Source organism: Zootoca vivipara, chromosome 2 (genome assembly GCF_963506605.1).
Source record: "Zootoca vivipara chromosome 2, rZooViv1.1, whole genome shotgun sequence".
In the NCBI taxonomy this organism is placed as follows: Eukaryota; Metazoa; Chordata; class Lepidosauria; order Squamata; family Lacertidae; genus Zootoca; species Zootoca vivipara.
In genome coordinates, this window is record NC_083277.1 from 114,808,537 (window position 1) to 114,824,002 (window position 15,466).

At 49.0% G+C, this 15,466-nt stretch overlaps 1 protein-coding gene across 1 annotated transcript in view; it reads right to left on the reverse strand.

Annotated features, from left to right (window-relative positions):
* Positions 1-15,466, reverse strand: part of LOC118076701 (nuclear receptor subfamily 1 group D member 1-like) — a 35,385-nt gene that overhangs the window by 4,219 nt on the left and 15,700 nt on the right. Inside the window, exons 2-7 of the mRNA XM_035099578.2 lie at positions 7,842-8,132; positions 6,960-7,048; positions 5,644-5,788; positions 3,450-3,970; positions 1,462-1,647; positions 358-568 (exon numbers count right to left, since the gene is read on the reverse strand). Of these exons, the coding sequence (XP_034955469.1) occupies positions 358-568; positions 1,462-1,647; positions 3,450-3,970; positions 5,644-5,788; positions 6,960-7,048; positions 7,842-8,132 (1,443 nt within the window). The remainder of the gene's footprint in view (positions 1-357; positions 569-1,461; positions 1,648-3,449; positions 3,971-5,643; positions 5,789-6,959; positions 7,049-7,841; positions 8,133-15,466) is intronic.

Here is a 15,466-nt window from a genome sequence, read left to right on the forward strand (position 1 = left end):
GTGTGTGTGTGTCTGTGTGAAACTATCAAGACAGATAAAATGAAAACAAATCTTTAAAAAAACGACTAATCAATAGGGTAACCAGTGTTGGCTATAAAAGATTATGATCCCTCTGTAAATACTGCAGTTTTCTAGCTCTAACCTCTGTTTGCAGGGCTGGGCCTTGCGATCAGCACAATGCCTCCTTGCCAGTGAGCGCTCCCAGATTCCACCCTGGGTGCCTTTAATTGCTCCGAGGCGAGAAGGAATCATTTGGGATTCTCCCAGCACAGGACCACAAGGACAGGGAAAGCCTTTAATGCAAGTCGCAGAATGCTCCTCCTACCCAACAAAGCCAGTTATGACCCCTTAACTCACCTGCTGAGACCAGGACTACGGCCATGAAGAGCGCCATTTCCTGTGTGTCCAAGTCCAGGGAACTGAGCTTCTCGCTGAACTCAAACATGGCATCCAGCAGGGAGCCCATGCCCATGGTGCGTAGGCTGCAGAGCGAGTATGTCTCCCCACTCAGGAAGGTCACCACCTTCTCCTTGGGGCTGAACAGGGAGGAGAAGCGAACCATCAGCACCTGGGAAGGGAAAGAAGAGGGGAAGGTTGAGGTCTAAGCAAATGGGGTGCCACTTTGACCAACATCCTAGGAATGAAGAAAGGGGCCTTCCTGAGCTGTTATGCCTATTGCCATGTCCTATTACCAGGTGGAAGGAGATGCTGGGAAGCTATCGGGGTATTTTGAAAAGGAGGACATAGCCCTGAAAGCATGAAGGGTGTCTCTGCCCATCTCTATCACAGGCTGCACTGAGTTTTGCTTTTGAGGTTTGAGATTGACTGGTGCCAAGCACCCTAAAAGTGCTCCTGTGCATAGCACAGGGGAGCAGGTCTGACCTTTTTCTGTTTTTGGAGCAGTGGGAGGAACTAAATTTGTTAAAATCTGGCCTGCTGCGTGGCTGTTTGAAGGCACAAGAGGCAGGCCTTTCGGGTTCCCCTGCGTGAGAGCCAATAGCTAAGCAATGACAGGGCCCTCCCAAAATGCAACAATATTGTGACACAGCCAGCATGGCCAAGATGATGGGAGATGGAGTCAAAAAAACATCTGAAGAGCACCACAATGACTGCCTCTGGTGCAAGCTATTTTTCGCCCAAGGAGAGTATCCATGAGAGGCCCAGGGCAAAAGAAGAATTACCTATAGCTATCACTGGCTGCTAGCCACAATGAGTAGATTCTACAGCTCAGTTGGTAGAGCATGAAACTATTAATTTCAGGGTCATGGGTTCGAGTCCCACGTTGGGCAAGAGATTCCTGCAATGCTGGGGGTTGGACTAGATGGCCCTCATGGTCCCAGCTCTAGGATTCTACCTCCTCTGTTGCAGGTAGGCTGTCCCTGAATACTAGTTGCTGAGAATCACAAATGGGGAGAAGTGCTGTTGCATGCAGGTCCTGCCTGCTTCTGCTTCTGTTCTTACCTGGAAGGTGCCTGCTTTCAGCAGCATGACTTGGTCTTGCTGGCAGAGTGACTGGAACCCAGGAATGCTCTTGGCAAACTCCACCACCTCCTTGACGGCTGGCGTGAAGCACTGCGAAAAGTCCTCCCACACTTGCTGGCTACTCTTGCCGTTGCTGCAATAGGGGGTGGCGTTCAGAGGGCAGGCCTGCATAGAAGAAGGATGTCAGCAAAGAATCAATCTAGCTCAATCTAGCCAGAAGCACCCCTTTCAAATACATTGCTTCAGCAAGCGACAAATACCATTTATTTACTTTCAAAAGATGCATCTGTTTAGGGGAGTTTTTAATGTGTGACATTTAAATGTATTTTAATCTTTGCAAAGGGTGGTTCGTGTAATCAAAGTAAAAGGTAAAGGACCCCTGGATGGTCAAGTCCAGTCAAAGGCGACTACGGGGTTGCGGCGCTCATCTCGCTTTTCAGACTGAGGGAACCGGTGTTTGTCCGCAGACAGCTTTCCGGGTCATGTGGCCAGCATGACTAAACCACTTCTGGCGCGACAGAACATCGTGACGGAAGCCGCAGCACACAGAAATGCCGTTTACCTTCCCGCTGCAGTGGTACCTATTTATCTACTTCCACTGGCGTGCTTTTGAACTGCTAGGTTGGCAGGAGCAGGGACAGGGCAATGGGAGCTTGCCCCGTTGCACGGATTTTAGTAGTAACCTCTAGTCAATTAAAATGTATTTATTACTCAGACTGAAATACCCCTGAACATAGGGCAAAATAATATATGGCATATAACAATGTCCTCACCAGACACAGGAGGGCAATTAAAGGCTTAACAAATAGAGACACCTTCCAAGAAACGTGGCCCCCTATCTTTAACTATGTTAATGACTAAAATCAAGACCTTATACCAACCGCTCAATATTCTCAGTGGAAGGGTTACATTAAGTGATATGTTTGAATGTGAAAGTGTATGTCTAGAGACAATGGATAAAACAAAGACCATTGGATGTGCTTCTGGGTAAGTGTTTAATGGCTATCTGTATTTGTTTAAAAAGTTAAAGGTAAAGGACCCCTGGCAGTTAAGTCCAGTCGTGAACGACTCTGGGGTTGCAGCTCTCATCTCGCTTTACTGGCCGAGGGAGCCGACATTTGTTCGCAGTTTTTCCGGGTCATGTGGCCCGGAGCCGCATTTCCAGCTCAAGGCAAACAGAGGAGGTGGCCGAGCCACGCAGATCTCGTATGTGATGGGTACATGTGGCCAGACCTTGGAATGCTATTGCCCTGATTCAAGCAGGTCATTTCTAAAGGGAAGGTTGCCTTTATTTAATCCCAAAATGTAACATAAGATGCTGTATAGTATTTATTACTAGTCCTGAGGGCTCTTGAAAATGGCTCCATTTGCGGTGCAGTAGTCATTGTTTCCAACAGAGGGAGCTCGAAGAGTTTCCCTGCTGGAAGCCAGTGTCCTACTGTAGATCCTGCAGCAGCCAACAAGTCCAGCTTTGCAATCTGCAGGCAGTCTTCCACCGCAGCTCGGCCCAGTGCCTGATTTCCAAACTGAGCCGTGCTGAGGCTGAAGCCCGCTAGGAAGTGTTGAATCGCAGAACCGTAGAGTTGGAAGGGACCCAGAGGGTCAGCTAGCCCAACTCCCTGAAATGCAGGGATCCTGCCCACATGCCATTCCTGAGTGGGTTTGAACCACCAACATTCTGGTGAACAACAGCTAGATGCACCGACCCTCTGCATCATTATGATTCCCTCTTTCCCTGAAGCTGGCCAACATTGGGGAGCAATGAAAAGTTCAGATGCAGAGAAGATAACCATCCCCTGTTGTCTGCCCCAAAGATTTGAAGGTATCGTACCCCTCTGCATGGAGGCTCCATTGCTGGCAAGCATGGTCCCTACCCATCTTCCATAACCTATCTCCAGAGATGCCTACATTGCCACACATCTGATGGCAGTGTTTTACCCAGTATAATATTTCATTCTAGTACTTACGATGCCTCGACTGGTAGTACCCCGCCAGGGGCAGCTCCTCTGAGTGTTTGCTTCAGGGTAGCCGTACTCAAAAGCTGGGTAGCATCCGGCATTGTGCAGATAGCCGCCCTGCTGAGCCTTGAAGATCTCATTGCCAAAGCACCGGGAGCCGTTGTCCACGAAGCCAGGAGGCTCCTGGGGGCTGTAGCTGGACACGCGCAGAGTGGCCGACTCGTATTGCCCGTAGCTGTAGGAGTTCTTCAGCTGCTGATCGTTGTAGTTGGTCAAAGGGCAGGCCTCGCTCCCGGGGGACCCTCCCCGCTTGCCCAGGCGGTCCTGGCCACTCACGAAGATGTCGTGGTAAGCTCTCGAGATGGCACTGATGGCCTCCTCTTCCTGGGCGTTGGGGCTGGGTGGGGCGGCGTCCGCCTCGGGGCTCATGCCAACGTCCATGGGGGCCTCGTTCAGGCTGTTCATGTAGCTCTGCATCTCATCCAGCAAGCGCTGCTTCTCCCGTTTAGGAATGCGCCCAAAGCGCACAGCTGGGGGGGGGGAGAGAAATGGCAGGAGAATGTTAGCGAGGGAAAAGGACGGCATGAAACAGGCCCTTCTTGGGCAAGTCACGAGGACGGCTGTAGAGGGCAGCACGCCGCCCTCCGGAAGCCTCAAGAAAATAAACAGCAGGTTGAGGATAATCTGTAGTGATGGAAGATTTCGGCATGAGAAGCTTTGCTCTTTGTCCCTATGCTAATGTGGGAGAAACTGCACCCACCAAAATTCTCCCTGTTCTGGCTTTGAACCTGGCAGCACTGGGGTGGGTGGGGAGGTGCAGCCCTTCGGAATCACCTCAAACGCCACTGAAATAGGTACAGGCCTAATCAGGTACGCTATCTCACATAGAATCATAGAATTGTGGAGTTGGAAGGGGCCCTGAGGGTCTTATAGTCCAAACCTCTGCAATGCAGGAATCCTGCCCACAACCGTCCCTGGGTGTGTGTGTGTGTGTGCTCGAACCACCAACCTTCTGGTTAACAGCTAGATGCACTGACCTATTGCACGTATGCACACATGCACAATTTCTGCAACTTGTGGGGTGGTGGTGACTGCCGATTTTGGCATTAACCTTTCCGCAGACAAAGCGGAGGGGGACCAGATCCAACCCTGTTCCAAAATCCACAGCATCACTTGGAAGCCAAAATTATTCCCCAGCTCCCCAAGGTTCTGGGTACATCTATCATGTACCCAAGAGAGCTGTCGTGACCATTAATCAAAGGATGCTGTCTGCTTTCCGGGTATGAGGGGCTCCTCCCACAACTTTCTCTGTTGCCCTGGAAATCCTAGCCTGGAAGCATAAATCAGCCCAGGGCTCTATTTATCAACCAAAGGATTTGCTGACACAGTGCCCTTGTAAGAAAGAGTAAAGGAGCAGCGGAAACAGCCAGCCGTTGCTTGGGCTTTAAGGGCTGGCTTGGGCTTGGTATCGTGGGACACATTAATGAGAAAGCATACCAGGGTCTAGCACCCTTTTCTCATGCCCCACTCCCCAGCCATTTTAGGGAGGATGCCCCCAAGTCTGCCTTTCCTAATGGGAGTGTGTTTTACAATAATGTAAACAAACACTCTGCCTACTATCTCTTAGATGAAACACAGGACACTTCAATGCAGTTTGGTGTTGCTCAACTAATTCTAACGCACTTGCAAGAAAACCACTGGGCTTGTTATTGATGTACATCCAAAGCTCTGGATTGTCACTGAAAGTAATTCATTACAGCTGCCCTGAAACATGGAATCATAGAATTGCAGAGCTGGAAGGGACCACAAGGGTCATCAGGGGTGGCCAACTCCCAAGATACTGTGATCTACTTACAGAGTTAAAAACTGGCAGTAATCTACCCCCTTTTGGGGGTTCAGGTCAAAGTTGTTGAGCTTTTTTCGGGGAGGAGGAAAGCCCTGTTTTGGGGGGATGCAGGGCAAAAAAATTGAGCTTTTTAAAGAAGAGCCAAAGTTGTTGAGCTTCTTTGGGGGAGCCAGTGATCTACCACAGATGTCCAGTGATCTACCGGTAGATCACGATCTACCTGTTGGAGACATGCCTGAATTAGTCCAACCCCTTGCAATGCAGGAATTTTTTGCCCAACGTGGGGCTCAAACCCACAGCCCTGAGAATAAGAGTCTCCTGCTCTGGTGGCTGTTCTGACCCTGCCTAGACGCTTACCATCTCTTGACATGCCCACCGCCAGGCACTTCTTGAAGCGGCAGTGCTGGCAGCGGTTGCGGTTCATCCTCATGATCATGCAGTTTTCATTCTTCACACACATCTTGTAGTTGATGTTCTGCTGGATGCTCCTGCGAAAGAACCCCTGGCGGACGAAGGAAACAGCGACCAGATTAACAAAGAGGAACTAACACAAACACAAACACACGACACACGCTGACCCCGTGGTCTGCACTTAGGGTTGCCATATTTCCAAAAGTGATAATCTCTCCCCAAAATGATGCTTCTTAGCTATTTTCCAGGAAATTCTCAAAAAAATTCAACACTTCTGATACGGGTTTCCCCGGGCATTTTGACCCATTTTCAAAAATTGCACACGGACGCTATTATTGATGGATGAATCCTGGCTATGTCTGCTCTGTTTTCAGAGTTGTATTTAAAGCTGAAAACACTGCTAGCCTCTTTCCAAAAGTTGGCTGAAGGGGGTTGCAATGAGCTATAGGAAACCTTGCGCAAGTTAACTCTCCCCCAAATCCCAGGGGGCCAGCTTGGGTGGACAGCAAACAAAGTGGTCTCCAATTGGTTTGATAAGCTGCAGGAATGTTCTTATGGGGCCGCCCAGATGGCCTGAGCCACAGTATGTGGGGGTCTTTGGGTGTGTGTGTGTGTGTGTGTTTTGCAGCAGGGTCTGGGTCTCTCAACCCTTCCCTGCCCCTCTTTTGACACACACACACACACACACCCTCATACAGTGCTAGTGAGACTCCCAGCAACTTGCAATCTTAATTTCCCAGAGGCATCTATATGTGCAAATTAGAATGTGCAAATATTATGCAGCCTTGTGCCATAAGGCCTTTACCGCATAAGCGCCTAGCAATGCCCCTGGTCATAAGCAGAGCATCCGTTTGGTCTCTCCTAACCATGTCTGAGCGTCGCCTTCCAACGCCTACTTGGCTAGGGGGCATATTGCAGTATATAGCACGCCTGTTTTCAATGCAAACAGGGAGAAGGGCAGGAGAGAGTCAAGACTAATCACTTCTGCAAGGCACTTTAGAAGTAAACCAGTTAATGCAGAGCTCACGGCTAGTTTGGAAAACATAGTCCTGAGATTTATGAAAAGCACATGCAAGAGTCAGAGTTGCGTGTGATCCACATTCCAATGCACAAGCAGAAGATTCGATAAAAGGTGCCAAATTCAGTGTTCTAAGGATCTCAGCTTGTTTTTTTTTAAAAAAAAAACCAACCATTTCCAGTCCTTATCACTTAAGAGAAAACTTTAGACATGTGAAAAGGAGAATAAGCAGGACGCAGCTTACCTTGCATCCCTCACAAGCATGGACGCCATAGTGGAAGCCTGAGGCAATGTCACCGCAAACCTTGCAGAGCAGCACCATTCCACCTGTCTCTGTTGAGGGAGAGAAGAGTGGTGGTTAATCTTCCACCTGTGCCCTCCTCCCCACCCTCAGTCTCTGCCCCCTGCCAACCCCCCCCCTCCAACTTGGCATCCTCCAGATTTCGGGAGCTATAACTCGCATTATTAGCCAGAGGCAGCGCGCCCAATAGTCATGGCAGTTGTAAGTCCAAAATGGCTGGAGATTCAGCTGGTTCGGGAAGGCCGGTTTTGAGTGTGGAGGCCCAATGGAGATTTGTATCCCAACACAACACCAGACCTGCTGGAGGTGGTTTCAGCTAGGTGAAACGTTCCTTCCCCTCTTTTAAAATGGGAGCAGCAATGGGCTTGCACTCCCACGCAATAAATTAAAGGGAAGTACAATCGTACCTCTACTTACGAATTCAATGCGTTCCAAATGCACATTCGTAAGTCGAAAAAAATTGTAAGTCAAATCCCATAGGAATGCATTGGGAGAAAAAAATCTCAAGTAGAAGCAACCCTATCTAAAAATTCGTAAGTAGAAAAAATCCTATCTAAATCGCATCCAAGATGGCGGACGGAGCTCCATTCGTAAGTAGAGTTATTCGTAAGTAGAGGTACCACTGTAAATAAAAAAAAATGCTGGCACCAGCCTGGAGCCTTTGCAGTAAGGTAGGTTTTTAAATCGCGAGTAACTAGGCAGATCTTAGAATCATAGAATTGGATGTGAAGTAGATTTGTTAAAGTTTTTTGAAAAACCTAATAATAATAATAATAATAATAATACCACCCAAACAAAGATGCTGACAAACTGAGAGCCACTTACTTGTGAAGGTGCCGGTGGCTCCGTTCTGTTTGGCAGCGGGTACCCTGCTCTGCGTTGGGGGCGACTGGCCCTTGCTGGGGTAGCGGATCCCCTCGGGGAACTGGAAGGCTACCTTGGGAGAGGACGGCGAGCTGGCCCGTTGAGGCTTAATGGCCCCGATCTCCGTAAGGGTCAGCTCTTCCAGCGAGGATGGCAGTGAGTGTTGAGGCGAAGGCACCAGGTATCCACTGGGGGGGCTGCCCGGGGTGGGGCTGGAGCCGGCTGTGGAGCCCACATACAGGATCACGCCACCTGGTGGACAAGGAGGAGGTAGGGGAAAGATCAGGACTGCGGAACTGCAGAGAGACGCCTAGCAGGTGTGAGTTGAAACCATGCTTGGAACATTATTTGCTTAGAAGTCATATAAGCCGCTTGATTGAAGAGGTCCCTAATATAAAACTGAGTGTCAGATGTTGACCTCGGAGACCAGCATTCAAATCCTCACTTAGCCATGAAGCTCTCTCTGAGCCTAACCCACCTCACAGGATTGTTGTGAGCATAAAAGGAGGAGGGGAAAACTACGCTTCCTGTTTCCTAAGTACCTTGGTAACAATGAACAGGTACCAGCTGCCAATATAGTTTTACACAAACCACCCCCAAGTTGTTAAATATGTTTACTAAAGACAAGTGAAAGTAACAAGACTAAATTAGATAACTCTTTTTTCAACCCATGAAATTCAAACTAGAGAATAATAAAAAATATATCAAACATAAAAACGAAAGGAAAAAAAGAAAAATACATTAATAATAATCCTCATATGATCCACGTAAACACAACATTATTAATTTATCTATGTAGCACTCAGTCACTACTGTATCTTCAATTAGATCACTCTTCAGGTCATTTTTTAAAAAATCTCCAACGCAAACTGAAAATTTACATATGCAAATGATCCTAATTTGCATAAGGAAATGTTCCGGAAAACTTTCCAGATTCTCTAATTCAAAGTTTTCTGCCTTTTTTTTAGTGGCTGAGCAAGGACCAGAGAGTCTGTGCACCTACAAGATGTCATTGCTTGGATGTAAACAATGGATGTGGGGGTGAGCAGACCCCCCCCCTGGTTTGCTTTAAACCCCTGGGTGTGTCTTCACAGAAGACTCTAGAAGCCTTGCCAAGGCAATGGGCACCATGGGTTCAGAGAGGGGCTGGTGACTAGAGGCGTCTTCTGCACTCCTATAAAGTGAGTTTGTTCCTGCCTCCAACCCCAGCCTCTTGTAGGCAGCGGCAGGCAGCTAGCAAACGGATCCAATTCCTCAGCTCTCATTTCTCGAGGGCCAAAGAAAGCAAAAAAGCACAGTGAACTAGTGCCATATAGGGCATTGCTGGAAGAGAGGGAAGGAAATGATGGAGAATATGAGATGGCTTGTGGAACCACTGGTCAAGGCCAAGCTGAGCAACTTTCTGCTGAAAGCTCCAAGAAAACTTTATTCTGCAATCCACGACGGCTGCGAGAAGTGAAAGCAATAGTAAGACAACATCTGTTGCCAATTTCAAATTGTGCGTTTAACATTCATCCGACATCAACCTGGCTGCGATTTCAAGCCACCGTTGCTCCACCCCTTCTTTGGTTGGTAACAGCAAACCATGGCTCTGTCTTCTTGCAGACGGCATGTGTGCCAGCCATCTGACCGGTCAAAACCTGCGCACAGAAGAGGTCAGGGAAAGCGGCCTCGAATGGGGTCACTACTGCCACAAACCACCGCCCCTCCCTTCCTCCCTGCAAAAAACTGTGTCTCTTTCCGCCAGGGCACTGAGCTGGCAGCTGCGCCTGAAGGTGTGAAGCCAGTGACCGACTGAACGCATGCAGCCTCCATGTGGGACAGCGCATGGGGAAGAGCAGAGAATGATGTGGCCCGGGCGACACGTGCTGCAGGAAAACTAGGGCAAGTGGATGGCACGCATATGAAGGCACGAAAGCCCAAGCGGCCATCTGAGAGGCAGAGGCCGTGCCAGGACCCCCACAAGGTGCCACTGCAAATGCCAAAACGGAGGCCCCACCGGCTCAGGGCAATTGGCTTCCCTTCCAATAGTGCATTTAGGAAATTGCTTGGTGGGAATGCCCCTTAACACCCTTTTTAATAGCTTTGCACTGCCAGGTCTCGAAGCCAGGGCAGGTTGCGAGCCTGAAGTCAGAGGAATTATCGGGATGGGAGATCAGCTTGTGTGTTCAGGAAGCTTGTGTGTTCTGGCTAAGGAAGGCTCTTTAACAACAATAGCCCCCTAATATCCCTATGAAGTACAGGTGGGATTCTAGCACTTTAGTCATTGCTGGATGACAACTCCCATCATTCCTGAAGAGTCACAGGAGAAGGTCGGTGGTTCCACCAGCTCTCAGCTCCTCTCCCTTTTCCTGATGCCTCCTTCGCTAACTCAACGTTTTCTCCTCTGCCGCCCCCCCCCCACAAAAAAGCAGAGATGTGCTCCATTGCACAAGGATTTTGTAAAGTGGACCACACAGAAGCGTTACAGGAGCCGCACTCCCTCAGGCTCCTTGACTTATGTGCCTGAACTCACACACCACATCCGCATGAGACCTACATCAGGAACGGAGAAATACTTTCCGAGCAAACATCCCCACACTCCTTTGCTCTCTTCTATCTTTTGGTGACAGAATGAGTTTAATTTGCCGCAAGGGCCAATCATCGTCACTCGGCTCTGTCCTGCAAAAACCCCTGGCTTCAAAAACATGTGCCAAAAATAAACTGCCTCTCTTTTATGTTTTCCTAGGCATTGTGAAGCTTATAAGGGCAAGGGCAGCTTGTTCAGCCTGCAAGCAGCGCCAGCCTTAAAACCAACTTTGGGCATGGGAAAAGAGTTTCTTCCCAGCAATATAGTGCACTCAAACCTTCCGCTCGGCAGACTGTCGGACTAATGGGGCATCTGGGAATTTGCTTGCATGATCCAGAACTGCATTTGATCTTTGGCCTAGATCAGGCACCCCCAAACTCGGCCCAACAGATGTTTTGGGACTACAACTCCCATCATCCCTAGCTAACAGGTCAGGGATGATGGGAATTGTAGTCCCAAAACATCTGGAGGGCAGGGTTTGGAGATGCCTGGCCTAGATCAAGGCAATCTCAAACTCTAAACAGTGGGCCTCTTCTCCAAACAGAGAACAGCCCAAACTCCCTCAAATGAACAACGAAGCCAAAGATTCAACTTCTATGGTGGGCGCTTGACCTCAGCCTAAAAGCAAACAGTTCAACAAGGCATGCATGTCCCACAATGTGCTTTTTCTATCACTGCTGGTTCTGTGGATCAGCGAGGCAAACACCTTCCCTTCCCCTCAACACCTTAGGACCTCCTCTGGACGGTCAAAAGATGCTGCAAAGGGAAGCAGAGCAAGTGAAATCACACTTTTTCTCCTTTGCAGCATCCACATGACACCGTCCTCATCAAAATGCTGTCCCATTATTATTCACCCATTTAATCCGGATTTACCGTTTCTGCGGAAAATCCTGTAAGTTTTTAAAAACACACACACACAACCCTGCAGAAATAGCAAATCCGGATTAATTTGGTAGTGGAGGGTGTGAGGGAGAGGAAACAGGGCAGCATTCTGAGGAGGACGATGTGGTGAAAGTGCTCCCCTTGGTGGAACAAATCTCACCCTCCTGATCGGAAAGGCACAGCGGAAAAGCACATACTCTGCACGCAGCAGAATGTTCCAGGTCAGATTCTTGTTAAGCCCAGCAGGAGGATAGCAAAGGCAACAGGAAAGATTTTTGCCTGAAATCTTTGGGGGAGTCATGGAAGAGATTGTGTTGGGCTAGAATCAAACTTGGGTCTCCAGCTCTTTTCGGACTACAAGTTCCATCATCCCTGACCACCAGACCTGCCAGCTAGGGATGATGGGTGTTGTAGTCCAAACCCAGCTGGACGCCCAAATTTGGGAAACCCTGGGCTAAATGAGACAATGGTCTTTACTCAGCATAGCGGCCACTCTGTATGTTCAGAACTGAGATGCATGTAATTCTCACACAGAACTTTTTTTTTTAATCATTTCTTTTGAAGTGGCCTCAAGGGTTGTTGTGTGGGGTTTTTTTTTTTGCAGGGGTGGGTGGAATTGCCCCACTGATCAGAAGAGCAGCTGGTGAAAAAACAACTGCTGGCCGGGACCTTGATTCCACCAAGACACAATGAAATTGGGGGTCAGTCTGGATCCCTTCCCACTAGTCTTGGGGGCCGTGTTACGCTTCAAAACTCTGGCTCTCTGCATAGATGCACAAAACCCCAAAATTCATCTGTAGACCTCTCCAGGATTTTTGTTAGGGGGGCAGTCTTTTGTTTTTTGGGGGGGGATCTCAAATTTGCATTGATTTTTATTGATTTAGGGGGGCAGCTGTCTCCCTTGGCTACACCCATGGACTTCTCCCGTTTTTTCCCCTTAAAAAACAAAAAACCCTTAAATAAGTTTGCTTCCATGCCCATCTCCGCGACTTTTTTTCTGCCGCCTTTGCAAATGGGGCAGCCGAATTGCCCCGGGATCGCCGCGCTGCTCGTCGCGCATCTGCGCCAAGCGAGCAGCAGCCCGAGCGCTTGTTATTTTTAGCGCCTGCCAATCGCCGCCGGAGAACAGCTCCGAGGGGGCGGCGGTGGCAGGAGCGAGCTCCGGTTCCCAGCTCCGCTTCGCCTCCCCTGCGGAGCGGAGCCTCCAATCGGGTCAGCGCCTCACGTGTCCGCCTCTAGCTGCCGCGGAACGAGTGTCAGGAACAAGCAACGTGCTGGAGCGCCGCCAAGGCGGGGAAGGGAGACACCTGACTCGCGGCTCACATGGCTCGGGCGGCATTCATCCTCCTCCCGACAGCAGGAGGCGGCTCTCTGCACGCGAGGCGCCCGCGATGCAAGCCGCGGCATTGCATCCTTATGCATGGATGCAAACGGGGGGTTGCGCATGCAGCTGCATGCATGCAAGCGGGGGGGGGAGCGAGAGACGCGATCCGGGAGGAAGGGGAGCTGTGGAGGTTGGTGGGCCCTTCCTTGCTAGCGCATGGAGGGCACGGCGCTGCGGACAAGATCGCGGCTGGCTCCTGGAAGAGAATCGCCACGCCCAGCAGGGAGCAGGTTTTTTTAAGAAAAGAGTGCATCTGTGCATGTGCAGAACGCCCTCCGCAAGAATGAGAGCAGCCCCTTCCCCTTCCTTTCCCCATGTGTAGGATTGCAGGGAGCCTTTAAGAAGAGGGCTTTCCGGAAGCCAAAATGAGAGTCTCTTGCCTGAAAACAGCACACCGAGCCCTACTGATCCAAGTCCTACTCACCTCTGGGTCAAGTTAAGGCACCAGTCCTCTCTTGGTAAAAGCTAAGGGCAGCAGAGGTTAATCTGCAAAAATATGGGTTGTGCAATAATTAATCTGGGCAGCCCAGATTGCAGCTGCAAGGACAGAGCAGTTAAAATGGGACTGCCACCATCAGCCTACAAGTTTAAATAAATCTACCCCCCCCCCACTATGAAAAAACGCACCTTGATTCTGCATATATACAACAGGAATAGGCAGGTGGTGTGATGGAACCCAGGGTTCCTGTTCCCAGTATTTATAATCTCCCATCTCCCTCCGCCAGTGGAAAAAGACATCCAGATGCCCCATTATCTTCTCATTACCAGGTCAGCTCTTCTCAGGATGGCTTATGTAAATACATAATAGTATAACAGAATTTGGTATAGATTCTATAAAAATTGTTGTGTGATTTGTAACAGTACACCACACTCTTCCAATGTACCTATTTAAGAAGTATAGCACTCTACCTGCTTTCTCTGCATGAATTCCAGTTGCAAATTTGGAGACACCCTCCAGATCTTCCCAATTTTTGCTTTCTAGCTTTGCTAAATCATCTTGAGAATTTTGCTTGTGAACACTGAACTTTGGAAACCGTGCAAAGCTTAATTTTGGAGCCAGATTTGTATATGGCACACTGGGATATGCTTTGCAGCACGTATTGCTGCTGCTGTAATTTTTGAAGCGAAGACCACAGGAATGGGCTTGCTTTTCATCAGACTACAAACAGCGATTTTCTTAACTAGGGCAAGTAAGTGGCTGGCAATATACAGGTGGGTGGCGAGGTGTATATCACACAAGTAGCTGTTGCAGGCTGCACCAGTGCCAGATCTGGGTCTTAGGGCCCTTGGATGACGCATCCTTAACCTGCAAGATGCTAGGTATACAAACCAAGGAACACAGGAATCTATCTTATACGGAGTTCAGACCATTGGTCCATTTAGCTCAGTTATTTGCCTGCACTGACTTGGCGGCAGCAACACTCCAGGATTTCTGAAAGTGGTATCTTCCAGCCTGATGTGGAGATATTGGAGATTGAATCTGAAACCTTGTGTGTGCAAAGCATCACCTCAAATCCTGAAACTCTCAAACTGCTTCTCAAGAACTCTCTCATACTGTTTCTGATCATTCTGGTCTCCCGTGCAATGTGAGCGTTAACCGTGCTGCCTTGCTATTTGCTGGTCTTGGTCCCCAGCAAACCCTTGACGGAGGCCTGCCTTGCATCTTGTGTCCTACACCCAATTAGCACTCCCACTTCTGTCTTTCTCTGGTTTTTTAAATGTAAGAACTGGACTGGCACCTCATTAAACCGGCAGAAGAGTGGCTTTCGCATGACCTTTTTTTAATACTTGTTTGGAGAGACATCTTGTCATGTTCCTTCATCCCGACCACATGCACTGATAGCATGCATCTACTTTTCGCTGCCTCTTATTTTGTTTAAAAACAGCGGCCTGAAAACTGTGCTCTGGAGAACCTCCTTTATCAGGAGGATTTCCTTGCCGAGAAGATCAATTAACAGCAGACAAGCCAGGTGCTTATCTTTCACTGCAATGTGCAGATGCTGCAGAAGTGATGGGCATGTTCTCTAGGGCACATTCTGATGCAGGGCCACCAGTGAGGAGGACCCTGTGTTTCCCGGGGTGATGCAGCACGCTAAATATTGCCTCTGAATCCTCAGTGACACACGGATTCCTTACAGATCAGTCCATCTGGAAAGTATTTCCTGAAACACTGAAAACCACTGCTTTCAAAGATGGGCAGACTGTAGATTATCTGTATTAATATCTCAGCTTTCCACAACACCCTGAAAGTTGGCAGCCACCGGTTTAAAATAGTACTGAATAGGATCATTTCAGCCTATTTACTCGCCTCTGCTAAAAGACACCTAAACTCACATCCCCGTCCCCTGCCCATATTGTGGTGCCCCAGCTAGCTCCAAATCCACATAATTATTACTTCATCCTTGCTACTATCGTTACATAATGAAGCCACTTAACGTGCTGCGGTTCTGCAATTGCAGCTGAGCAAGATTATTGTACAGGCAGGAATCTAAAACTGAAAGTTTAACAATCCAGCTCAAAGAAGAGGAAGATCAGGAAACATATGAGGACCATGTAGAGCAGGGATAGGCAGTGTGGCTGCCCCAAACATTGTTGCAGCTCCCATCATCCTTGACTTAGCCACGTCTGCTGGGGGTGATGGGAGTTGATCAACACCTGGAGGGCACCATGTTGGTTACCCTTGATTTAAAGAAGGGGTAGGGAATCTGGCCCTCCAGATCAGGGTTTCCCCAGACTTGGGTCTCCAGCTGT